At 45.2% G+C, this 27,153-nt stretch overlaps 1 protein-coding gene and 1 long non-coding RNA gene across 7 annotated transcripts in view; one reads left to right on the top strand and one right to left on the bottom strand.

The window, feature by feature from the left end:
* The window catches only part of RXRA (retinoid X receptor alpha), a 147,917-nt gene that overhangs the window by 82,699 nt on the left and 38,065 nt on the right, over positions 1–27,153 (top strand). For 3 of the 6 annotated variants that reach the window (XM_075578921.1, XM_075578920.1, XM_075578919.1), the window contains exons 1-3: positions 15,425–15,445; positions 19,185–19,441; positions 24,978–25,128. In XM_075578921.1, the coding sequence (XP_075435036.1) occupies positions 19,241–19,441; positions 24,978–25,128 (352 nt within the window). In that variant the 5' untranslated portion in view covers positions 15,425–15,445; positions 19,185–19,240. Of the gene's footprint in view, positions 1–5,295; positions 5,430–15,424; positions 15,446–19,184; positions 19,442–22,163; positions 23,308–24,977; positions 25,129–27,153 lie in introns of those variants that run through there. The other 3 variants (XM_075578923.1, XM_075578922.1, XM_075578924.1) reach the window with 3 other exon arrangements.
* On the bottom strand, positions 15,210–18,596 carry LOC142472128 (uncharacterized). The gene is made up of 3 exons (XR_012789609.1): positions 18,121–18,596; positions 16,429–16,507; positions 15,210–15,387 (listed from the first exon to the last, which is right to left on the bottom strand). It is a non-coding gene; the product is annotated as an uncharacterized LOC142472128 (long non-coding RNA).

Below are 27,153 nucleotides of genomic sequence, written 5' to 3'. Positions count from 1 at the left end.
TCAACTACTTGTTGGTCCAATAAAAGGTATCATACCCGCTGCTCCCTCTCCTTTGATAATCCATAAGAAGGCTGCTTAAAATCCCCACGTACTGTACATATATTTCCACTGTGACTGTGAAGCCGTTCTGACATATACAGCTCTGCGTGGCTCTCTAGCTCACAATGTATATGAGGTTAACAGACTGCCTGAAATAACTCCAAAGGAATGTACAAATAACAGGGAGTGGGGGAAATCGGAAATTGGTACACTTTTGAACCTCCCTCTAGGACGATGCAGAGGGGGGAATGGAGGGGAGAGACGGGCTGGGTATTAGAAGGGGAGAGTGGGCTGCTGTGCTCTTTTTGGCTTCAAGAACAACATCTATCGCCATGGCTGCTTTATCCCCTCATTTCGGTCTCTCTCGCTCTCCCCTGTACCGCTTATTCATTGTCTCTCTCGTGCTCTCTCTCTCTTCCCCCTCTCTATCTCCCCCCTCTCTCCCCCGCTCCCATCTCTCCCCTGCTCTCCCCCCGCTCTCTCTCCCCTGCTCTCCCCCCCCGCTCTCTCTCCCCATCTCTCTCCCCCACTCTCTCTCCCCACTCTCTAACCCCTCTTTCTCTCTCCACCTTCTCTTTCTCTCCCCCTCTCTCTCTCTCCTCCTCTTTCCCCCACTCTCTCTCCTTATTCATTGTGTGTACAGGGTTATTCCCCGTATCAAAGCCTTTTCAATAGGGACAAAAAGCACCAAAAGGATCAATGAAGAGAATCTCATGCTTTTCAATTATATTATATTATATATATATATATATATATATATATATATATATATATATATATATATATATATTGTTTTTAAACAAAGACTTAACTCTGTAAAAAGGTAGAACATACATATTCGGACCTTTTCTTCCACTGGATGGGTGACGTAATGGGATATGATAGGGGCTATCGATGAAGACAGTTTTGTAGCAAACCTGATGCAAATTGGGCTATTGTCATTTTGCGCTAGGGAGGAGTGACATGACGCACTGATTAGAATGAGATGTTTCTAAGGCCTCGTCCAGGGTGGAAACAGGCACGCTGGCGCTCCAGCGTTGCGCCCTGCGTGGTTGATTCCTGGCCGGCTAGGTGCGCGCGCGTATGGGGGCGCGGCCACGACGTCACGGAGCTGGTTCGCCCTCATTGGGCGAACTGCTCACGTGACGCGCCTGCGAGCAGCAAAATCAATTTTGCTTGCTCCGTAAGTGGTTGAGCGCCGAGCAGGCGGGGGCTCACGCAGGCCACGTGCATTGTTGCAACGTGTCCAGCGTGAGCGTGCGTGCCCGCTCAGCACCACCCTGGTCGAGGCCTAACGGTGCACATCTGGGCGGCCATGTTTTCTCCCTTCAACCAGGGTAAAAAAAAATCCGCCAACATTTCTGCAATTCTGCACCCGATGTAATAAACTGGTTCTAACATTTTAACGCAACTGTGCTCCAAAACACGGTGCCTTGGCTTAAAAACGCACATTCTTGGCTTCCAAATTGCCTTAATACACAGGCCCCCCATAGCTTTCCCCTTCTCTTCCAGCGTTTCCAGCTCCTCTGCTCTGATTAATGGCTGTGTATCAGGTCACTGACTGCAGTAAGTAAGAGGATGTTTTCTTTAGCGTGCGGAGGAGCAGGGTGCCCGTGTCCGTGGCTGGGAAGGAGGAAGCCACACGTTGGGAGAAAGATAAACGGGTCACACAGGTGGTTTCAGGATAGGGCTGGCCTTCCCCTCCTGTCTGCCACACAGTAACTTTCCCTCCTTGTGAGCCTCGTAAATCAGATCTGAAGCATGAACGAGAATAGGGGAGGCAAAGCGCCTCAAGTGGTCCAAGAGGCCTCCATACACAGGGGGTTGCTTCTTTTGGTCCTCTCATCCATTTGATAGCAGCCTGTGTATGGCCACTATTACAAACCGGTTCATATACTGTGTGACATGTACAATCTCAGCAGCCTGAAACCCCAGCACCACAGTATGCGAGATTTATATCATTAATAGTGCCAATTGGAGTGGGAAAGTGACCTCAAATATACCATTTGTACGAGAACATCCAAGGTTGCAATTTATTTGATTCCTTTTTATGCTTTTTCTTGTCATAAGTATGGGTCATTTAGTTCAGTCTTTTGGCCAAAACATGTTAAAGCAACAGTTCAAACTGCCGTTTATTTATTTATATTTTGCATCAATACAATCCACACAATGTTAAGTAATTTGCTAAGTTGCTGATCGATCCGTTCTCTGTGTTCAATCGGTGAAGATTCGGCTCGGGGGTTCACTAAATGGCTGTTAGTGCCGCGGAAAAGGACCAAAGTTGTAAAGTTCTGTGGGTTAGATCATGTGACCAGGCAGTCACTAGATACAATTGGTTCACTGCTAGAGAGAGGGCAGGGCTCAAAAAGGGGTGTGCCAGAGCCTGTTTCAGAAGAGGAAGGGGATGTGACTATGTAAATGGTTGCTATAGAAACAAAAAATGCTTGTTACATTATAATGCATAAAAAAATGTAATTCAGAGCTGTTAAAAAAAAATGCTACAAGTATTTTCTCAGGGTACAGAACTGATTGCTCGGTCTGCAGCTCTAAGCCTGCAACCCACGTCAAGGTTATACCCATTCAGTTGTTATGTGGATTATAAGAATCTAATGTAACCCTGCCAGTGGTGACGTGCTTGCAACAGCTTCCTTTAAAACATTCTAACATCCATAGAGTAAAGCTTTTTTTATTTCTCTGTTTCCAGTGGAAAAAACGTAGTATTTTCTTTTTTTAGCTGGAATACTGTAATGCTCAGTGGGTTTTGTGTTTGTTTTTACTGATTTGTCTAATAATTGTTTCCAGAGGAGAAAAGGGGGGAATAAGTAGAGTGAAACTTGGACAGTGCAGTTTCTCCAATGCGTCTGTCTCACTTGGTTCATCAGTGGAGTGATTTAGTGATCTGGTCTCACTATATGCACTAATGCCCTTGGTCAGTGCCATACTATGAGAAATGACCCTAGCGCAGTTATCCCTGTACCTGTTTGTTTGTTCCATGTATATCGCCTGCACCTTCCCCCCACTGCTTTGCGGTCATCTGGCTCCCATTAGACACTGAGTGATCCACCGTTTCTGCATGTTAATTGTAAGAGGAGAGTTTAGAGGTCTTATTTATATTGGGATCAAATGCAGAAGTGATGGGAAAGCAGAGAAGCCGTGTATCCGTCTCTAAAAAGAGGTGTACGTGTAACTCCTTTGCTGCCAGGCCCAACTGGCAACAGAGGGGTTAAATATGACATTTTGCATGTGTATCAATATATTAAAGCTGCTTTACTTTACAAACATGTTTTAGCAGCAAACCCACTTATTTTCCATCTGTTGTTTTTTTTTTAAATAAAACCTTAACCCAGAGTTTTTTCCTGAGCTGAACATCGCTACACGTTTCCCAGGAGACTCCCCGGTCTCTGTGTTACCTGCCGGTTTAGTTGCTGACGTTCTTCCTGGACGTTTAAAGATGGCCCCAGCAGTCAGTAGGCCGCTGTCCCTGGCGCACAAGATACAGAGGTTCAGCTCCAGATGACCGCTAGTTTATAACCCTGGAACAACAACCAAAAATAGAGGTGGATTGCTGCTTTTATGTCATTTACATCAGCAGGTGATATAATAATAAGCATTAAAACGATTTAGGGGTGTGGATGTTTAAAACACACACACACACACGTTTATATTTGTGTGTGTATATATATATATATGTGTATATATATATATATATATATATATATATATATATATATATATATATATTCACACATATACATACCGTATTTCCTCGATTCTAAGACGCCATCGATTGTAAGACGCACCATCGATTTGGCCCTTACAAATCGAGGAAAATTACTTTTTCACTTACCATGTTTCAGGAGAGGTCCCATGTTAGCAGAGGATGAAGCGGGCGGCGGCGGCAGGAGAGGTCCCACATCTGCAGATGACTGAAGAGGGACAGTGGGCGGGCGGGAGAACAGGTCCCAAGTCTGCAGGTGAATGAAGATAAGAGAGCAGGTGGGCGGTGGCAGGAGATCATAATAGCAAGACAGCTGAGCAGGAGCAGAGCGGCATAGGGGAACAGCTGGGGAGGAGCACACGGTAACACCGAAAGTTGACCAGTGTCTGACTTCCGGTTACAGTGTGCTTATCCCCAGCCGTTCCCCTATGCTGCTCTGCTCCTGCTCAGTTCTCCTGCTATTATGATCTCCTGGTGCTGCCACCGCCGGCTCGCTGTCTTCTTATCTTCATTCACCTGCAGACTTGGGACCTGTCCTGCCACCGCCACCGCACTCCCGCCCGCTGTCCATCTGCAACCATCTATGTGGGACCTCTCCTGCCGCCGCCCGCTTCGTCCTCCGCTGACATCGGACCTCTCCTGAAACATGGCAAGTGAATAGAAGGGGTTAGTACTGTGGACACGTTTTATTTTTTTAATACATCGATTCTAAGATGCACCCCGATTTCAGACATGTGAAAATCAGAAAAAAGGTGCGTCTTAGAATCGAGGAAATATATATATATATATATATATATATACCCTATCACACATACAATATATACTTTATGATATAACATATATGAGCGCTGGCTAGGAATAGTGCTTGGTTGGTTACAATGTATCAGGGTTGTATAAAAGGTGCTGTAGCTCAGGTAGACAAGTATGACCCTGGCGCTACAATGTATGGCCCATTTTTGTGAGTGCATTCCCCTCCCAAAGGGGTGTGTGAGAAAGTCACATTACATGTTCAGTGTCCTTTTTATTATATGGTTTTCAAAGTGTATCCTCATGACTCATACGATACATAGTGCATCCAAACCATTCATTTTCTTTTGGCACATAGCTGCCATCATGCAATTACTTGCACTTCTCTACGGAGCAGCACATAATAAAAAGCAGAGAAGAGAGCCGTTATACAGAGGGATAGAAAGGTGACCTTTAAAATAAAACCTATCTATTTGCGTCGTGTATCAGGAGTTACATCTTTAAGTTGTATGATTGTTATCTTGTTATGATGCATACTTTTTCTATGACATCTCAACCACTGCCTGTATACTTCTACAACCTCCTCTTATCAGCAGCCTTTTAATCTTCCGAAGTTGAGTGGGAGGAGGTCCTAGGCTGGGCAGGGCTCTGGAGTTATCTGCAGCTCAGAGCCACATGTTATTGCTACAGGAAGCCCTCCTGGCTTTTTGCACTGCTATTGTATCTAAATCATCAGCTGTCCTGTTTAACTCATGAGTGCGCTGCTGGAATTTGCTTGCCATCAGATATCCATCCTCATTACAGCCACACGTGACTGTGCTTATTAAAGCAGAGGGGTGTTAACACAGAGGAGCTATCCTGTGTATTAATGCACTAGCCTGTCAATTTGGGAACTCCAGATTAAGACCAGCTTGTGTGATACTGGGTAAGTCTACCTTATCTCCATGCTCTGCAGGTAGGGTTAAAGTACAGGCAGCAGGATGTACCTGAATACGTTCAATCCTGTTCTGTGTTTTTCTATTGGGAGGGGGATTTAAAATGGCTAAACTGCTTGACATTCTCCCCCCACTAAATGAAAGCCTCAGCCAGTTTTAGGTTGAGTTATCTCAATCTATTTTGGAAACCTGGATGGGTTGGAGTGGTTTAGCTGTTCTGGAGCCTACCTGCCCATAGCACGATGACACAACAGCATATGTGATTGTATGAAGTACATTCTGTGCCACTTGGACTAGTATGTTGGTGTGTTAGCTCACGTTTCAGGACTAGTATGTTGGTGTGTTAGCTCACGTTTCAGGACTAGTATGTTGGTGTGTTAGCTCACGTTTCAGGACTAGTATGTTGGTGTGTTAGCTCACGTTTCAGGACTAGTATGTTGGTGTGTTAGCTCACGTTTCAGGACTAGTATGTTGGTGTGTTAGCTCACGTTTCCAGTGCACACTTCACAAGATGTGCATTTCAGACACGTGCTGCCCTGTAGATGTAGGTATGACTTCTGTTTGTGTTGGAAGTGTGCAGAGCCGTCTGTCATCTGCCTTTCCGGAGGTGTAGCACAGGAGTAGTCAACTCCAGTCCTCAAGAGCCACCAATAGGTCAAGTTTTCAGGATACCACTGCTTCAGCATAGGTGGCTTAATCAGTGGCTCAGTCGATGACGGCCACTGATTGAGCCACGTGTTTGTAAAGCAGGGATATGCTGAAAGCCTGATGTGCTGGTGGCCCTTGAGGACTGTAGTTGGGTACCTCCGGTTTAGTATGATTGAAGGAGGTGTGACAATAGTGGTTATGGTGGCCTTGAATACACAGGGTTTCCTTTCTGCCTGTTCCACTTAACCCTGTGAATGCCAGAGGGGCTAGCTGTGTGTGGCAGAGCACTTAGCAGGTGAAATGTTTTTATCTTTCAAAGATCCTTCACAGCACACACCTTAAACATAAGATGTATGTCTCAATGTATATTTTCTAGTATTAAGAAAACAAAATGTTGACACATAGATATACATAGAATAAATATACAGCCAACATGCAAGCTACTAAATACCAGTCTGATTGCAGTTTGATTAAGTTGTATGTTCTCCAGCTAAAGGTACCTTGTTTAACTTCTATATACAGTGCTGTTACAGCAGCAATACATATTCTAAGCCATGTGAACAATAAAGCTATTAATGGTGTTTGAATTGGAAGGAATACATGTATCGGGGACGTGTTTTCAGACCTTCGTCTAATCCTACAAAAACTGAAACTACTCCCGGACCTTAGACCCTGGCCAGGACTGCAATGTTGATCTCTGCCGACTCCTTTGCCCACAAGGAGTAACCGGGCAGGATATTCTTCGTAGAAGGAATTTTGCTCTCTTGCCATGTGGAGACTGTTAGTCACTCAGATGGCTGTAGGTCTCTGCGCTGTTTCAGAGATGCAGTGAGTGGCAGGATGTATAATTACGGGAAGACTCCAGTTGTGTGCTCCAAGTAGAAGCTTTGTAAATGTTTCCTTTTTTATTGCAGCGGGCTCATTTTCATGGGGGCTTTAAACATGAAATGCAATTTTCACCACTTAAATAACAGAGAAGCCGGCAACGCTTAGCAATGCATTGTTGGCCCCTCCAGCATTGAAGTGGTTTAACTTTAGGGTTGCACAATTAGGAGTCCCCGAGAGAACAGCACACAACACAGGCTTACTAGATTCTTTGATTATAGTGTTTTGTCCCTTGTCGCTTTTGATGACACCTCTTGAAATGCCTGAAAATTACCAGCCAGTGACAGCTGGGCGGAACAGAACTGTAATCGCATGTCGCTACCTACCTGCATGTGTTTATTGTTATACGGAGGTACAGGAAGTAATCTGGGGTTAAACCATGTCAGATCCAAACACTTTATACAAAGGAGGGAACACCCCCCACCCCCATCCCCCCCGGAGGGGGTCACACTGTTTTATCTGGGAATTGTGGTATTATGACACTTGTAGAGCCTTCGCAGTATATTTATTTATAAAATATTTTACCAGGATGTAATACATTGAGCGTTACCTCTCGTTTTCAAGTATGTCCTGGACATAGTTAATATGACAAATAATACATGGTTACAAATACAGTTACATAAATGAACAGGGTATACATTATATACAAGACATTGCATGCACAGCTAGAGGAGATGTATATTATAGGCGTATGAAACAGTTACAGAGCAGATTAAAGTGTGAGACATCCTTAGTTTTGAAAGAACTTAAACTGGTGGTGGATGTGAGAGTCTCTGGTAGGTTGTTCCAGTTTTGGGGTGCACGGTAAGAGAAGGAGGAGCGGTATATAGGTTTCCTATCGCATCTCTGTTTTTTTTTTATACCTACAATACCTATTTACATTTCTTTTTTTTTTTGTACGTGCATCTCTTCCCCCTTTTTTTTTTTTAAATCACTAAATTATTTAAATACTACACCATGAGGGTTTTGCGCTTTTCCTTTATTTCTATCGCGTATTTATTTCCAAGGCGCCACCATTTGCCAGCCCCGTAACTGGGGACAACCACCGTGTAGTCACGCAACCCCACTTGGCAGCAGTGTTCTTCATGTTATAAGTACCACATACTTATTAATTATGAAGTATCTGGCTGCCGCTTTCACTGCGCCTCACTTGCTCTGTCTTCCACTTGGTCCCAGCCCTCCACATTTATGCTGTGCCTTGTTCCCACCGACTGTAATCGTCTGACTATTGACGCACGAGCAGTGTCGGGGACTGGATTACTGAGCTTTGGGAGGCCTCATGGAGCCTTGATCAAGAGCTTGCTGCTTCTCCCATGGCAGGGGACAGGCAGCTATGTGCTTGGGAGATTCATGTTACCAGTTCACAGCTCCATGGTATCAGTAACTGATATGTTTTCAAAGAGAGCTGCCTAGCACTGTGCAGAAAGTTGGGGTTATAAGGTCTGGGTCTAACTTGCCCTAGCTCTGTTTATCCAACAATACAATACTCATGGAGCTATTTATCATGCCCCATAATTCTTAACCTCTGCTCCATGGATGGCGAGCCATAGCTGCTTTGCTTGCTGTGTGATCTCTTTCCTGAAAGCCCCTGTGTCCAAGTGTCTCAGTGGTACCCAGACCTGCGGACCCTGCTTGTTTCGCCCTGAATGGGGGTTTAATGTTTGTGCTAGTTGGCACAGGGAGATGTGTTGGAAAGATGAGAGATTACGAGGCACTCAGTTGCCTCTTGGAAATAAAAGAGCATGTAAGAACTAACAAAACATTCTCAAACGTAGCAGTAAAGTGTCAGGTGTATATTGGGGGTCTATTTCCTTTATCCCTGGTGTAAACGTTTCAGGGGCTTGCAACACATTGTATTGCACTACACAAAAGCAGATACACTGCAGTAAAAGGTTGTATAACATTGTACACAGGCTGATTGAGCCAAGGCCTGAAAATTGCCCTTCTCTGTTTTTAAACGTTCCTCTCACCTCTTGGCTATTATGTTGAATGAGGATCAGAAAATCTGCTCGCCAATCTCCAGTACAGATCTATACACAGGCTTCATTGTGCTGTCTGGTGCGATGTATTGTGATATTCTGCACCAACACTGCCATAGAATCCTATAGAAACTGTGATATTCTGAGTTAAGCGGTGTTCTCCGCGTGAACGCTGTCCGGCGCAGTGTGGATGCCGGAGTGTGGTTTCATGCAGCATTCAATTCGACATGTCTTTCTGTATTATTCCTCTTCAGGAGTCAGGCAAACTCCATTCCTACGGGCGTCTCTGAGCCCGCAGCCGGTCACCATGGAAACGCCGCCGCGTCACCTCTTCAGCATTGCTAGAAGTGAAATCATTTGACAGTTATTTTGTCCAAGACAAACCGTGCTTTGATCTTCCATTTATTGTAGAAGTCTGCAACGCGCCCGGCTTCCGCAATGCATTGTGGGCCCTGCAATTGCAAAAAGGTGAAATGGTCAATACCACTGAAAAACAGAAAACGTAAAAAAATTCAGTGTTTTTTTTCCCCTTTTAGTTTTTCTCTCTCTGTAGAAATCATGTCATATGCATTTGAGCAATAGCAGCAAAACCTATACAGCGCCTTAGGCTGCGTCCCCCCGTGCCGCGGACCACGCTCACGCTTGAGAGTGGTGACGTCACCAACTCTACAAGCATGAGCGTTCGGGTGTCCGGCAACTTTTCCTGTAAGCGCGAGCGGGGGGGGGGGGGGGGGGCGTGGCCAAAACACTGACTGGCGCTGATTGGCTGAGGAGGTCATGTGACCCATCGGCGCGCCTCAAAGTCAATTAAATTTGTCTTGGCCAGCGCCCATGAGCGTACATGCACGCTCACGAGCGTGGCCGGACAAATTTAAATTGGTTGCGCTGACCGCGCCAAGCGCGGGCAGCGGCAGTGTGGACGCAGCTTTAAACTCAACCCAAGCCCTCCTCCAGTGGCGCAGCATAAAAAAAAAAAGAACAGAACGAATCATTGTAGAAAGAGGAATGGTCGCTCATGTAACGGGGCTGCATTCATTTTTCTTTTAATAGACTGCCATGGATTGGTCCACATACATAGACTTTAGTGTGCGTGCTGGCAGGCAAATATGATTCCTTATCATAAGGCAGGAAACGCTGGATAAGCCTGTATCACGTTATTGTAATCAGCAGGCTCGGGGGGTCATTCTAGCACAGGGACTCTATGAGCGGCCACCACGGAACCCTACATCTAATCATATCTCCCGTGGTGTCCTCTTACCTGCACACCTCCGTAACGAGAGAGCCGCGCAACGCCATCTCTGCGGCTTGTAATCATTTTCCTAAATCAAAATACAGCGGTGAGAAAAAGGTTGCGAGCCCCGCGTAGGATTTTCACGCTTCTCACATTTTAAAGCTACAATGGTATTAGATCTTCATTTAAGTCCTAATAATCGATAAAGGTAGCCGGATCAAAGAAATGACACAAAAACACGATGCTTTTTCAACATTTATTTATCCATGTGTGAAAAAGTATGTGAACCTTTAGATTCAGTACCTGCCCCCATCAGCAGCAATAAGTGAAGCGTTTCCTGTAACTGCTGGTAAGTCTCTCACATCGGGTTTCAGGAATTTTGACCCATTCCTCCTTACAGCACTGCTTCAACTCAGTGACATTTGAGGCCTTCCTTGCATGGACAGCTCGCTTCAGGTCCTGCCACAACATTGTGATTTGGGTTTAGGTCCGGACGTTGGCTAGGTCATTCTAAAATGCAGAATTTCTTCTGCAGCCATTCTTTTGTATGCATGACCCACTTTTGCTTCAGCTCACGGATGGATAGCCTGACATTCTCCTTGAGAAGCTTCTAATACAATGCAGAATTCATGGTTTTGTCAATGATGGCAAGCCGTCCAGGTCCTGAGGCAGCAAAGCAGCCCCAAACCATCACAATCCCACGGTTGGGATATGATTCTTCTGTTAGAACACAGTGTTTTGTTTTCACCAAACATAATGTTTCTCATTGAGGTAAAAAAAAAGTTCTACCTTTGACTCGTCTGTCCAGAGAACATTGTTCCAGAAGTCTTGTGGATTGTCTATGTGCCCTTTGGCGAACTTCGGATGGGCAGCAATGTTCTTTTTAGGGAGCAGTGGTTTCCTCCTGGCTATCCTTCCATGAACACCATTCTTGTTCAGTCTTTTTCTGATAGTTGAGTCATGAACACTAACATTAGACAAGGCGAGAGTGGCCTGCAGATCCTTGGATGTTACTCTGGGGTACTTTGTGACTTCCTGGATGATTTGCCGTTTTTTTTAGGACGACCGCTCCTGGTTAGAGTTACTGTGGTCTTGATCTTTCTCCATTTGTAGACTATCTGTCAGACAGTGGATTGGTGAAGTCCTACATCCTTACAAAAGGTTTTGAAAATATTTCTAGACTGATGAGCATCAATAACTATTTTTTTTTGAGGTCCTCAAATTTCTTTTGAAAGGGGCATGACATGTTTGCACACACCTGTATGGCGAAGACCAAACTCACAAAGTTTCTGATGTTTATATATTTTTGGAGTTCCCACAGAAACGTTTGCATCAACCCTAAAAATAACAACTAGTGGAGAATTTGAATCCACGTGTTATATAGTGCGTAACAAAGCAGGGAGAGGGAGCAGCGGGTGTGATACCTTTTTATTGGACCAACAAGTAGTTGAGATGTTACAAGCGCTCCAACCTCCCAGCGTCAAGGGGAACTTGATGAAGGACCCGGAGAGGTTCAAAAGCTTGTAACATCTCAACTACTTGTTGGTCCAATAAAAGGTATCACACCCCCTACTCCATCTCCCTCCTTTGTTACTACATGGAAGAAAGGACCAACAAGGCGACACATCATTCTTTACTGTTTTATAGGTGTGTATAGGTGGTGATGAAGCACATCACAAATATGATATTATTAGCATTGTATATATATATTTGACAATATAAGTATCTGCTATGTACTGTTACACTGTATGTACGGTTACCCCTGCACCTTTTGTGCATTTTATAAAGGACTAAAATGCAATAATAAATTTGTCTAAAACTGAAGTGGGTTATGCATTGAATAGAACGGTGAAGGCCATATGCAAAGTATAAAGGGATTGTGAACAAAACAGCCCTCTTTCCTCCGACATTTACATTCTGATAAAGAATTCTTTTGTGAAAGGACATACTTTAAATTGCTGGATGTTACACAATGTGACTAAAGCTTTTGTCACAGAAAACAGAATCCAAGCCACCTCACCTGCTCCATCCCCACCGCATACCCCTTACCCTTTCTATCCAATCCTGGCACGAGATCGGAGGAGGCCAACTCCAGTCCTCAAGGGCCACCAACAGGTCAGGATATCCCTGCTTCAGCACAGGTGGCTCAGACAGTGGCTCAGTCTTCGATTGAGCCCCTGACTGAGCCACCTGTGCTGAAGCATGGTTAACCTTGAACCCTGACCTGGCTCTTGAGGACTGGGGTTGACTACCCCTGATCTAGTAGGCAAAGCACAGTGTATTTAGGGCACCCTTTTTAGGGGCTGCGTTGGGTTTAGAAGCCAGGGGTTGAGGGCACCAGGGCATCCTAATATTTCATATCCGGTAAATATTAATGACATTTAACTTTCAAGTTATTTTCTGTAGCGAGAAGACCTGGAAGTGTTTTTTGATGTACTCGACATTAATGTAGCATGCCGCCTATTTGTTTTCAGTGGTGCTGGGGTTTTTCTATCTGCCCATCAGTTTAACCCCTTCCCTGCTGACATTGCCCTCCTTGCAGCAAAGGATTTAAATCAGGCTGGCAGAAAAGGGTGCATGACTCAGCTCCGCTAATTGCCTACTGTCCAGCAGCATTCTTGGCCAGTAAATTGAGAGCGTTGGCATTGGGAATGTGACAGCAGAACAGAGAGCCCTGTGACCGGCCAGACTAGACACAGCCAACTAGGGATGAAATAGGAGGCTGGAATTTCTCATCACTCTTGTGACATTTTAAAGGAAGCATATGACTGAGCCGCATTGCTTGTTCAGCAAAATCTTTCATTGTTCCCCCTGTGTCCCTTCTCGTCATCTTGTGCTGTCCCGGGAAGGATGCTGGGGTTTAATTGAGCCTAGAGGTCTCTGCTTTAGGAAGCTTCACTTCTAGGGGAAAAGAGAAAAGATAAGCACATTCAGTTGTGTGCCTAGGTTTGGTAAACTCATATGTGCTGCTGTTTCTACTAATCTTTTAATGTTCTTTTGTTCAATGTTGATGGGCACATTGATATTCCCTCCTGGTCTTTACAATATTATTTATTTTTGGTCAGGCAAACCTTACGTTGTCCTGTACTATTGCAATACAGTAACACCTTCCATAGCATTAACTATTTGGAGCTGTGTCCGAGTACCTGTACTTCTCATACCCATAGTATATCCACGCTTCCTCTTTAGTTGTAGCTAAAAATTGCCGTTTTCTGTGGCTATACCCCTAAGTTTGTTTGCAGACGATTTGACTTGATTTGGGGTGTTCTGCCCCTGGCGGTGAGATCTGCCACATTGGAGTATAATAAATTACCCACTGAGAATAATTTTTGTGTGAATATTCTGCTTGGTTTCACCCCCCCCCCCCCTGTATTCCATCTTCTGTCTCCCAAAGCCACAAGAGCGTTGAGTACCACTTTATAGCACCTTGCTTAGGAACCCCTGCTCTAGGCCATTCATTCGTTTGGCTGCCAGAGGGTCCTGCCATGTAAAGTTGACACTTCCCCCAAGCTCTTAGACCCTGCAACAAAATATATGAATGAATGAAAAGGGTAATATACTGATTGCCTGTTGAGCCACACTCCATTTGGAATGAGTCTCACTTGGAGCATGGTCTCGTTCATTTTCACATCGGTGGTCCCATACGCTTCTCACTCAGCCAAAGCACCATGTATCCATAAACATGCCTATTTTAGGTCTCCAAACCTCGCAGGCTCTTTACAGCTGATAATGAGTGATACATGATGGGACTGGAAGGGACCATCTCCCATCATATATCTCCTTTTCTCTCCTCTTAGTGTGTCAAGGTTCGAGGACCTCAGAAGGTGGCAGCCCAAGCTCCGCACTATTTATGAGTGTGTTCATTACTGAGTGGGGCCTTTATTCACCTTCTTTGTTGCTTAAAGCTGCAGTTCAGTCTTTTTTTATTTTTTTACTTCAATAGTTTCATGTGGGCAATCTCTAATTACCTAAAGAACTGTATAGCTGCAGGTCAATTCGTTCTCCATGTATTGATAGGCGAAATTTGGTGACATAATTAGTGAAGGGATCTGTTTTTCTTCTGCTTCTGTCAGTCAGTGGAAGCTCATGAATATTCATGAGCACTCCTGCACTGACATGTGCTAGAGGGAGGGCAGGGCTGACAAAGGGGTGTGCCAGGGCTTGTGACAGGACATGAAGGGGCAGTGCCTTAGCAAATGGCTGTTAAAATAGAATACAAGAAAATTGGTCTTTCAAAGTTGTTTTTTTTAAAAACAGAAAATGCTAAAAGTATTTTTTCTTACTACAGAACTGAATTATTAAAAAAACACACATGCAGGATATTGACTGAACTGCAGCTTTAAACCTTGGTAGTCGGATCTTTTCAGTCTCCTGTGGCAGTGACCGAATTCATCTGGTTATCCTGTGGATACATTCTCAGTCACCCAGCCTTGCTTAACGAGGCGATCCACGCGGCACTTTAATAAAAAAACAAAACAAAAAAAAGAAATATATATATTTTCTTTTAATATATGCAGTCTTTGCTGACCTTTTTGTTGTAAACTAATTGACTAAGCAGGTGATCAATTCGTTCTCCCGTTATCGATCAGCAAAGATCCTTCTTTCCAGGGTTTATTAAATGGCCGCTTTTCAGTTTCAATCAATCCTTCAGTTAGTGTAACTCAGCAGCTACAATGTATTCTTATATTATTAAGGTAACATTATCTATTGTTACAGTTTGCAGCTCAAACTGGTGGGAATATTGGCAACATATCATCATAAACAGGAAAGTGTTACAAAGATCTTGCACTGCTGGGGAGATGTGTTTAAAACCTGCTGTAGAAATCAAGGGATGCTCCTTATATTAAAACTCATAAATAATGGCATTTAAGAGTTGAATGAAAAATAAATAAATGCTGTAAGTATTATGTAATACTACAGAACTGGTATATTAAAAGAACATGCAGGATATTGCATGGATTGTTCCTTTTAAAAGTAGGAACAGCTCTGCAAAAGTGTCTCACACTCTTGCTGGGTTCCACATTCGCATTTCCTGTTCTCGCTCATCACTTTCATCGCCGCCATACCCCGCAGTCCCTCTCTGCCCACGTCATGCCCCTTCCTTTCTGAGGCTGTGGTTTGTGAAGTCAGATGTCTTCATCTTTTCCTATTCTGTGCGTTGCCCAATGTCCCACTGCTCAGCTGAGACTCACAAGGGTTCTTCATCTGCCGAGAAGAATCAGACAGAGGAGCAATTTAAAGGGCAGTCCCATCTTCAACAAAAGTAATGACTGATGCCTAGGGACTGATGGAGCCACCTGTGCTGAAGCAGGGATATCCTGAAAACCTGATCTGGGGGGGGGAAAGGGGAGGGCTTGAGGACTGCAGTTGAGCACCCCTGGGTTACAATACAATAAGGTTTTGATGGTTGGTCTCTCTCACACTCACAAAAACAAAACACATCTATCAAGCTATAGAGACCACATATAACTCAAGGACATCTTCCCGTCTCACGCATTATTGTGTCTGGTTTGAGCTAATACAAGACGAAAACACCCAGATTACTGAATGGTTTGCTGGCTCTGTACATTGTTAACTCGGAAGAACAGGCTGATTTAACAACTTCATTGCCAGAGCAACCAACAACACATTACTCTTAATGGGTTAAAAGAGCAGTTTTCCCATCTCAATTTAATTATTTTTTTTGACCATTCTTTTTTACGTGGACGGGAAGCCGCGGGTCCATGGGGCGCAAACGCACTTTCCACAACGGGGCCCCCCTGGTTTACGAGATCCTTACCGCTGAAGGTACTAGCGTTTCAGTCCTCCCTAGGGGAAACAAAATGGTGGGTTTAAACCCCCCGCGGACCAATAGGAAGCCGCAGTGTCACCTGTCGCGGCTTCCTATTGGCCAACGCAATGCGCAGCAGTTAAATACAAGGTAGTCCATGCGCTACTTTCCCCGGCATGTAGCGTCGGAACTAGCGGGTGTCCCCGGAGCTGAAATGAATGGCGTTCAGCGCCGAGGGTCCGCGCGTTCCTTTTTATGTAAACCAAAAAAAATAAAGAGTGGGTGGGGAACAGCTGATTTAACACCAAAAAGTTTCAGGGAAATCCCTGTAAGAAGATGGGAGGACGAGCATTTCACTCATTGCACTCATTTACATGTCTTGGTATTTGTACCAAGAGATGACATTCGAGAAAAGGGAAGGCGTTTCTGAAACGTAGAATAAATCAGTTGCTGTTTTCTGGGCGGAAGGTGATTACCTTTCACAGGAACGTCCCCAACTTTCTTCTTCTTCAACGGTAAAATCGCTGCGTACCAGGATTTCTATTGCATTTCAATCTGTGACGGAGGAGACACCATTGGGAATAAGTTTGAGGACGTATCCTGCTTCTATGTTATGCATCACTTTATAATTGCTGATAGGAACTGGCATTTGAGTAATGATCGTATTCGAAATAACCGCGGATGGAAAATGTATCTTCACATGTTTGTTATTAATAATTACAGAATATGTGGTGTAAATAAATGTGTGTTTGCCAAAGTGCAGAAGTACTGTATAATGAAGTTGAGATGTTTGGAAAAGGTTTAATTTTACCATGTGACAAATGCAGTGTTTGGTACGCCTGATACACGAGTAGTGTTGCTTTGCTGCATTTGAGTTGGGATACTGTACCTATTGATGGATAAACCTGATCTTCATAGTGAGAGATGTACACAACCTTTTGTATACCTCACAAGTCCTTGCTACAAGTGAACTATGCTTGAAACTCTAATGTAGTGTTTCTCTACTAGGGTGCTGTGGTATTCTGGGGTGCCTGCGCCCCTCTGCCAAGGGTGCAATGGGCCCTGGGGGGTAACACTGCCGGCTACTCTGCTGGCGAGTCCCACGTTGTCTGGAGACTGAGAGGCTGCGATCCGCCTCTCCTCTCTCAGCCCGGCACAGAGGAGAGGGAAGGTGGACTGCAGCCTCCCTGCCGTGATAGTGGAGAGTGTGATAGAGAGAGGGGATGAGTGTGCTACTGTATGTGAGCAGGGGAGGGGGTGGCTGGAGAAACAGGGTGAGGGTGCTCTGTGAGACGGGCGTGTGTTGAGTATAATAGTGAGTGAACAAGTGGCTCAGTGTGTAAAGGCATGATAACAACGAAACATAGTTTGAAGCAGATTCAATTCCCGGTGTCCACTCCTTATGACCTTGAGCAGGTCACTTTATCTCACTGTGCCACAGGCACAACAACTTGGATTGTAAGCTCACTTGGGCAGGGTCTGTAACATTCCCATGTGCTGCATACCGCGCGCTGTACTGTAATTGTGACGCGCCTTGAGTCCCGTTTGAGTGGGAGAAGAGCGCTACATGAAATAGTTATTACAGTATTATGAAGTGTGAAAAGGAGTGAATGTGGAGTGTGTTGAGAATGAGTGAGTATGAAGTGTGAGTGTGGTGCTTGTGAGCATGAAGCGTTGGGTCGGATGAGCAAACCTCCGTAGTAAGGCTTGGGGCACAGATCGCCCGTCACTATTTTATGTGCCGTAGCATGTTATGTGCAATATCTTTTTATAGATGCATTAAAAAAAGTGTCTCACAACTGCAACAAAACGTTGTGAAAAATTGGTATTGTTAAAAATGGCTGTGTTCACTTTCATGCTACAATAAGCAGCATATTGTGGGTAACATTGGATGGAATGGTGTGAAAGGAAGTGAGCAGTTGAAGCAGACAAGTGAAAGAATAGTAGCAACACTTCTGAGTGGCAGCTTTCTCAATAATAATAGCAGAATGAATACGCCTGTGAAAGGGCAGGTAGATTAAATGTGAACTTTAGAGAAGGAATATTTGGACTACACCGAGTGCTAGTAGGTGGCCCTGGGGATAGATTTATTCACAGCAGCCAGAAGAAGTGAGAGTATTGATTATCCTGTGTCAGACATTTCTTTTCTCTCTCTCGCTGTTTTTTACCTTCTTATTTGGGTTTAAATCTTCCCCGGTTTCATTGCTGAAAATGCCCGTTGCTCCTCTTTTTTTCTTTCCCATGGGGGTTGAAGAGGATGCAAATAATCCGGCTTGCAGTGGAACCAGACTCACTCCAGTAGGATCCCTTAGTTCTGCACGGTCTTTGTAAAGGGAACTCAGGCTGGGGCCAAGATGTCATGACACAAAAATGGCTTATTAAAACCCTTCACCTCTCGTCTTGTCACCATTTGTAAGTGTTTGCCTGTAGCTGGAAAGCTACACAACACGTCTGTATCCTTTCACCACTTTTGTGCAAATTCAAATCTGCTGCACATACTCGTTATCTTGACATGTACTCGGTATAAACTATATTTATATGTACTCTGTAAAATCAAAGTGGCACGGCACTGATTCCAATTCTGTGATGGGTAGCACTGATGATACGCAAGCTCCTATAAAGTGACACTCCGCACTTCTCTGGTTTCTGTTCCTGTGGGAGAGAGTAGGGCAGAGGCAATAATGAAATAAGCAAATATATCCACAAAAAAGTCATAGTAGAGTTAAATGGAAGTAACTAAAAACCAAAGGGGACGTATATACAGGCATGATGGGAGTATAAGAATGGGTATGCGTATAGGCTATATAAGATGAATTGACGTTGGTAAGCACGGTGGTATGGTATTGGTGCAATATATTCTCTGTTCAGTTGTAAAAGAGGGAGGTAGCATTATAATAAAGTTACGGTGTGGGTCTTGCTGAGATAAGTTCATGGATGCTATACCAGCCTTACCCACTTATATGTCTCTTGTGTAATCGTGGGCTGCGTAATCGTGGGCTGCATCTGTATGTGACTAATTACAGTAACGATATGATTCTTCCTCTTGCCATTCTCCTCGCCAATGGCTGTTGGGTACATTACAGGATCAGCTGGGATTCGGTTGTTGAATGAATATCTTTCAAGTGTTTATGTGCTTTGGGTTTGAAAAGTCATATAGGTACAGTTTTTGTTGTTGCTAATATTGGTTCGTTGGCATCATATTGATTTAATGGCTTCTTTTTGTCCCCTATAGATTTTTCCAACCAGGTCAATTCAACGTCGCTGAACTCCCCGAGTGGCCGTGGGCATATGACAGCTCCTTTGCTCCATCCGTCCCTTAGCAACTCCTCGCTGGGATCCCCAAACCAACTGCACTCACCCCTCAGTGGACTCAGCTCCCCCATCAATGGAATGGGCCCACCATTCTCTGTTATCAGTCCACCCATGGGCCCACACTCCATGTCTATGCCGTCCACACCTGGTCTTGGTTATGGAACCAGCAGTCCTCAGGTGAGTTCTCTCATAGCAGTAAAAGAGCCATGGACATTGGGTTGACCAGAAAATGCATTGGCTGGCCCCTTGGCAACATGGGGGTTAATGCACGTGTGTTTTGAGGTGCTCACTAGGGAAGTGCAGCCTAAATGCTATCTCCTCCTTCCCCAGGAGGAGAGGGCAAGCTGACGGAAAGATTATCTTAATCCCCACGGCCTGCCATCCCCCAGCTGTAAAGAGCTTAGACTAAAATAAGCAACAAGGCAGTACCAGCTGACTGCCACCTGTCATCTCGGCATTGCTACCATATCCACAGTGCAGGATAACTTGTTACTGCACCACAGTCCTGCCAAGCAATGTCGACCCCCTCCACTCATGACATGTAAATTGGCATTCCCCTTCCAGCAGCAGTTCATATTGAAGGGGTCATCACTTCGCAGGGGGGTGGGGGGGGGGGCTAGGGGTGGAAACCATGATGCAGTATATAGTAATACTGAGTATAATTCAAGATTTTAATTATTGACTTCCCCAGCATCACACTTTGTTCATTGGAACTACACATATGCCGCTATATAAAGCAGGGGCAGCCAACTTCCAGTCCTCAAGGGCCACCAACAGGTCTGGTTTTCAGAATATCCCCGCTTCAGCACAGGTGGCTGAATCGGTGACTCAGTCTTCTGTGCTGAAGCAGGGATATCCTGAAAACCTGACCCGTTGGTGGCCCTTGAGGACAGGACTTGGCTGCCCCTGCATCTGCTATTTAGAGAACAGAGACTTCAACAATTTAGGAATATCGGCGCTTGGGAAAAGATCATTTTATAGCAGGTTAAGTCAGAGTCACAGGAACCGCGTTCCAGCGCCTTCAAGTAGAGACGTCAACGTGTGCTAAGGAAATTTTAATGGAAGATGCTGAACTGAATGGAATATGGAGGGAAGAGGCCTAGTGGCTTGTCCATCACATCCCCTTCCGGAAATTTGCATTGCTTTTTGTAGTTTAGATACATATGATTTTATTCTTTGCAACTGGCACCATTTTACAACTGTATATATGCATAGGGCAACCAGCGCCGGCACTTCCTTAAATCCAAAGACGTCATTTTCTCATAGACTGTCTTAAGTGATTATCCATTAAGACCTTTCTACCCTCATTGGTTCTGCCATATGTCCTGTGCCTTGAGAGCGTGACATCTGGCCGATACCTGGATATGGAACAGGGGAAGGATCTTGGAGTTTTGGGGTTGTAGGGGCACCCACCTCACCCCTCACAGGACAGAGTACAGTGGAGGAATTTGCCCCCCCCTGCCCCACCGAGCATGCGGTCCCCTGCGCTGGCAGAGCCGTGATGGAAGGTGGTTTGTGCCAGACGGCAGATGGTGCTTGTGACTACAGCTCGCCTCGTTAGCTCAGCCGATGCATCAGAGCGGAAAGGCAGTAACTTATTGAGGTGGGCAGGGGCTGGCTGGTATAGTATCGGGAGGGAACTGCTGCAGCCATGGGAACCTCTTACCCTCTCTAGACAATAAAGCCTTATTTTGTTTGTTGTTTTTTTAATCCCCGCCAGGGGTGCAGGGGGCCAGCGAGGCACTGCAAAGCCCTATGCAGAATATCTAAGCATTCCTGCAATCAAACGGCTTTACATTATTTTTTGTTTAACTTGGACTAGAAATCTTAAAATAAGCATCAACACACTTCAACGTTGTTGCGTCTCTTGAGAAAAATTGGCAGCGTGTTGGACTACATGTGGTCAAGAAAGCGATGGTTATTCAAGCCAGCAATCTGCAGATATTTAGTGTCAAAAATAAATAAATAACATGAATAGAAATAATTAACAAAGGCGTCAGCCACCCCGGGTTAGCCTCGCCAAGTCCCGCCTAACAGGCAAACGCACTGCAAACGCCGGCCGGCGGGAAGGAGTTAAGTAGCACCAGCTTACATAGCATTCAGTCATCCCTCCCAAGGCATGAGGCATGACATCACTTTCTCTCTAACGGGATATCTGGTGAGCGGCACGGACTGCCTTCGCCGTGCTGTAATAACGAAGAGACACTCCGAGGCTTGTTCTACTGGGATATGTAAACATTTCCCGGCTGAGTGATCGTTTGCCTCCTGGAACACCTGAGGCCTGTTCTGAATAAGCCAGCGATTATCCTCCCTGTCCTGCCTTCATTCTCTCATTTCAAGGAGAGGGGGGGGAGGGGAGGGGGGGAGGGGAGGGGGGGAGAGATGCCTTCACCTGGGCCACGTCTGTGCTCTCAGGCTGCGGCTGCTACCTGTTGGCAAGAGTTCATATCCCCTACGCGGCAAGAGGGGCCTGCAATTGTAGACATGAGGTCCCACAAACATTAAAAAAAGGGGGATTATTTCAAGCTCATACAAACCCTCCAAATCCTTTAATTACCGTAGGACCAATAAAAGTTCAGATAAAAATACGCGTTCATCACTTTATCCGAATATGTTTTGCAGGTATTGTTTTCAGTTCTGTACCTGGCTCTTCTTTTTAACGAGGTCCCCAATATCTGCTGCCCCCCTGATGTAACGGGTTTAACGTTATTGGACTTTCTGTAATATTATAACAATTCGACATTCCCCTCTGTTGCTTTTTGTTACTGTTTTCTCTGGTAAACAGTACGATCTAGGGTTAAAAAACAAAAGAAAAAGTTTAAGGTGTAAAAGTCCCTGTAGTTGTTTTTTACTTAACTTTTTTTATACAGGTATTTGTGTTAGTTTTCTCTTTAGACATCCTAACCACACGTGTTTGGTGTTTTACACATACATGTGTAGATAGCATCAGTTACATGAACATGCATGTGTCATGACATTTAAACATGTCATGATTTTAGGGTTACCATTTTCCTATGCATGGGATAAAGTTGCATGTTAAATCTCTTGGGCCTGTCTTGTGGTGGTAGCTGGTTTCAGAGGGCCCGTCATTACAACTTCTGTTTGTGGAGTTCCTCATCACTCAGTGTTGTCTATGCCCTAATCATTTGGTATAACCATTCCCAGAGACGTTGCATTGGCAGCAGTCACAGTCTCCAGTCACCGTGCGATGGGGTCACACCTTTTGATCCCAGGACACACACTTTCGCTTTCACTCCCATAGACAACAGACATGCGACGTGTCTGCTATTTCTGGCATGACAGGAGTATGTGGAATTCGGGCACAATGTTATTTCTGCTTTGATTTAAAGTGTTTCTAAAGATTGATCCCCCTCGGTGTTATAAAAATATCTACCCCTAAGAATACTTTTTCACACACAAGAGCTGAATCCATTCCCCCACCAACGACAATCTACTGGACTTGTGAGGGATCTGTATGAAAGCAGTGTCCATGCGAACAGCTGCTTTATGCCCTGTGCCCCAGGAACCAACATCAGATTGAGCTGATTGTAGATCTTATGCTCTTAATAGTATCCATCCGCGGTAATTCAGTTTACCTTGCATTTCATCAGTGCAGAACACTCACTGCCATCTCTCTGTTCTTTGATCTGCCTCCCTCCCACCTGCCATCAGACGAATTCATTTGAAAGCCCTCCCAGAGTATTCGATAACCCACTTAAGCTGCGGTGCAAGCTTGTGATCCCAGAAAGCTGTTTGTCTTTTCGCACACTCCTTCTTGCGTTTGTTTCAATCCAGCTGCTTTTGATGTTGCCAACCATGCCTGCCAGACTCTCGGTCAAGCTGATTAGGCATGGAGTCTCTGTTTCACATCATGCTGCCTCATGCGCCCCTCTCATCTCAGTATTTTTTTCTCCATTATTTCTTCTTTCACGTGGAGCTAAAGTTCATATGGCTTGGGATCCCTTGACAAGGGGAACATCTGGGCTTGTCCCGTTAATAAACCCAAGAAACAAAGGCACCGCACTATCTTCATGAACGTGGGGGTAAGCAAGCTTCCTAGCAGTAATATTCGTGGGATTGCTATGGGGAGGATGGCAGGAGACGATGGTTACAGACGGTGGTTATAAGCACAAGAGATCAGTGGAAATCCTATGGATAGAATGTCGTGTAAAAGCAGGCAAAACTATGCAGTCAAGAGTAAAAAGTTCCCTTTGCAGACAAATGACTGGCCAACATCCCAGAGTCAAGTGTAGGACATACCCCTGATTGTTATTCTTTATTTGTAAAGCGCCAACAAATACCGCAGTGCGGTACAATGAGGGTACAGAGGTTTGATAATTACATGAAGAGCTGCCTACAAATAAGGACAAATGGATACAAAAGGTTATGAGGGCTCTGCTCGTGAGAGCTAACACCAGTTTTTTTTCAACCAGGGTTCCTATGACCCCTTGGGGTTCCCCGGGCGTCCCTAAATGTTCTAGTCATTTGAAAATGTTATAAATACAGAAGAATTTGCAATGCATCTGCTCACAAGAGTTGCTATTAGAGATGGTTGGGGGTTCCTCAGAACCTAAGTTGGGGTTCCTTCACCAATAAAAGGTTGGAAACCACGGGCTTACACTCTAGAGCAGAGGTGCACAAATTGGGGGACATTTTCTAAGGGGGTCGCCAAACCGAGCCCCACGCTTACAGAGGCCCCACGCTTACAGAGGCCCCACGCTTACAGAGGCCCCACGCTTACAGAGGCCCCACGCTTACAGAGGCCCCCGCGCTTACAGAGGCCCCACGCTTACAGAGGCCCCACGCTTACAGAGGCCCCACGCTTACAGAGGCCCCACGCTTACAGAGGCCCCACGCTTACAGAGGCCCCACGCTTACAGAGGCCCCACGCTTACAGAGGCCCCCGCGCTTACAGAGGCCCCCGCGCTTACAGAGGCCCCGCGCTTACAGAGGCCCCACGCTTACAGAGGCCCCACGCTTACAGAGGCCCCACGCTTACAGAGGCCCCACGCTTACAGAGGCCCCACGCTTACAGAGGCCCCACGCTTACAGAGGCCCCCGCGCTTACAGAGGCCCCACGCTTACAGAGGCCCCACGCTTACAGAGGCCCCACGCTTAGAGGCCCCCACGCTTACAGAGGCCCCGCGCTTAGAGGCCCCGCGCTTACAGAGGCCCCGCGCTTACAGAGGCCCCACGCTTCTCCCCACAACATTTAAACTGAAAAAAAAAAGTCTTGCAATTCTATGACAAATATTGTCACACAGGTGCTGTTTGTATTGTGTCTGCAAAATAAATCTAGCAAGTGTTATTGTGTGACAGGCCTGCTTGAACCTTTATTACTCCTTGTATTAGAGCGATCCCCTACACAGACCCAGCCTGCACCACCTTTGAAACAATGTTATCAATATATTCCAGGAGATTGCATAGGTACTCACATCTTTCTGTATGGGTAAAATAGTATCACACACACAGTGGCTTTATCAGGTAGGAGGACAACCTTGTGCCTTGGGACTGCTCAACCATAAGGCCCATTATGTGGACCTTACATGTTGTGTCCTAATCTATGATGATGAATTATTAATGCTACACAATGTCAGATTGGACCGCCCCACTGCACTACTCTTTGTATGGTTTGCGTCCGGTAAGAGAAGCTGCTTATGATTTATTTCCTCCCTCCCCCCCTCCTTTTTATTTATTTCCTTTTTTGTTTTAGCTCCATTCCCCCATGAACTCCATGAACAGCTCCGAAGACATCAAACCCCCTCTTGGAATCAACGGCATTCTTAAAGTGCCATCGCACCCCTCTGCAGCCATGGCCGCCTTCACCAAGCACATCTGCGCCATTTGTGGGGACAGATCTTCAGGTAGCGTTCAGTTTTGGAAATAAATTTAATGTAATAACGTGATTTGTTCATCAGAGATGCTCACAAATACTTTATAGCAGTGCTTCCCAACCTTTTTATGGCTAACAATACTGTGTGACCGATCCCAGGCAGTATCCTGAGCTTGTGGTGGGAGCACACGCTTAATAAGGCCCCAAACTACCCCTCAGTGCTGACAGCAGGGGTGGTATAGCTGACAATTACTGTGGGAACGTCCAAAGTCATGCCCCACAATGCTTTGCCACTATGGATGCAAAGCATTGTGGGAAGCGCCTTTGCAAGCTCCCGCTGTAAGTGACAGCTTTACCCCCTACGCTAAGGTGCAGTTTGTGGCCTTACTAAGTGCGCTGTCCCCACACACGCACAGGAATACGCTATACTGCCTGTGATCCACCATTACATAGTTTTGGGAGGCGAACCCCCTGGAGACACCTCCCGAACTCCTAGTGGTTTGCAAACCCCCTGTTGGGAATCCTTGGTTTATAGTATCGGGCCAGAATCCATAATAACATTTTATGAATCAGGACTGCGTGTTAATCAACAGTATCATATTCGTCCTATTATTTTGCCACTTTCAAAACAAATAAAAATTTTTATGGTTGTGCATTTTTACAGTGTAGGACATCTAACTAACAATGTGTAAAGTAAGTGTGTAAAACAGAAACCACCATATTTTGTTAGGCATAATAAATAGGATGACCCCTTCAGCCTTCTTTCTGCCAAAAGGGTCCTACAACACATTGCCCAGGGAAACTGAAGCAGAGGATTCCCAATAATACTTCAGATCCTCACGTTAATATACTTCCCCTTGAAATTCAATCCATTAGGAACTGTACTGGATTGGCCCTTGTTATATAATAACTGCATTTATAAATCTTGACAAATTGAATTTATTGTTCTGATTAGTTCTATTTTATTTTGTGTCATAATAAGTTTCTTTATACACTCACTTTCTCACGAACAAAATTGAGGTGACAATTCCAGGTGGGCGAATTACATAAGATTCCTGGTTGGTATCGCATTATTCTTATTATCGTTTATTTGTAGAGTGCCGACCTATGCCGCAGCGCAGTACAATTGGGGCACAGAGTTATGTATATTACATTACCAGAATGACATGCCCCAAATAAGGGGAAACAAGCGCAAACAGATACACAAGGTTATGAGGACTCTGCTGCTGAGAGCTTATAATCTAAACAGGGGTGGGCAACTCCAGTCCCCAAGGGCCACTTAGGGATATCCCTGCTTCAGCACAGGTGGCTCAATCAGTGGTTCCGTCATAATGACTGAGCCACCTGTGCTGAAGCAGGGATATCCTGAAGACCTGTTGGTGGCCCTTGAGGGCTGCAGTTGGCCACCCCTCATCTAGAGGGCATACATTCCAGCTCACCTCACTGCATTCTGGGAATTGTAGTTCATGTAATAGTCAAAGAAGTTGTGTGGAGTTGACCCTTATTTGGGAATCATCGTGGCACATAGAGTAATGTATAATATGCAGCAGACCATGAAACATATCTGCTGAATACTAAAGGGCCAGGCAAATTTGAGATGTCAAATGACAGTCGCACGTCCTTGTTGAAATCACAATTCCATCACAATCCCAGCATTTCAGGCTCCCCCGAATGTGTGACAATTCTATGGCTCCTGCTAACGCATGGTAAGGTTCTCTTGTAATGGTGCTGTACGTAAAACCCTTCTTTTGTTCATGGCATCTGGGAATGCGGCCGGCTGGTTCCAGTTACCCGTAGACTTCTTGGTGGTACAACTTTTACTTTCTGATTAACTTGTGTTCTACATTATTACCTATTTGCTGCCGGGGCTCTGAGGCTTCTATTAACGTTTGAATTTCCAGTATGTCATCCCATCTGCTTGATTCAATCTTAAAAGGAAGTTCTGTGGAGCTAGAGAGGGGGGGTTGTGGTCAGGGGCATGCAGCAGAGACGGGGACCCTTTCAGAAGCGTCTCCACCATGTCTGGCATGCGGTTAAAAAGACAAAGTCGAGGATC

The sequence above is a fragment of the Ascaphus truei genome, chromosome 21 (assembly GCF_040206685.1).
Source record: "Ascaphus truei isolate aAscTru1 chromosome 21, aAscTru1.hap1, whole genome shotgun sequence".
Classification (NCBI taxonomy): domain Eukaryota; kingdom Metazoa; phylum Chordata; class Amphibia; order Anura; family Ascaphidae; genus Ascaphus; species Ascaphus truei.
This window is presented reverse-complemented; position numbering and strand designations above follow the sequence as displayed.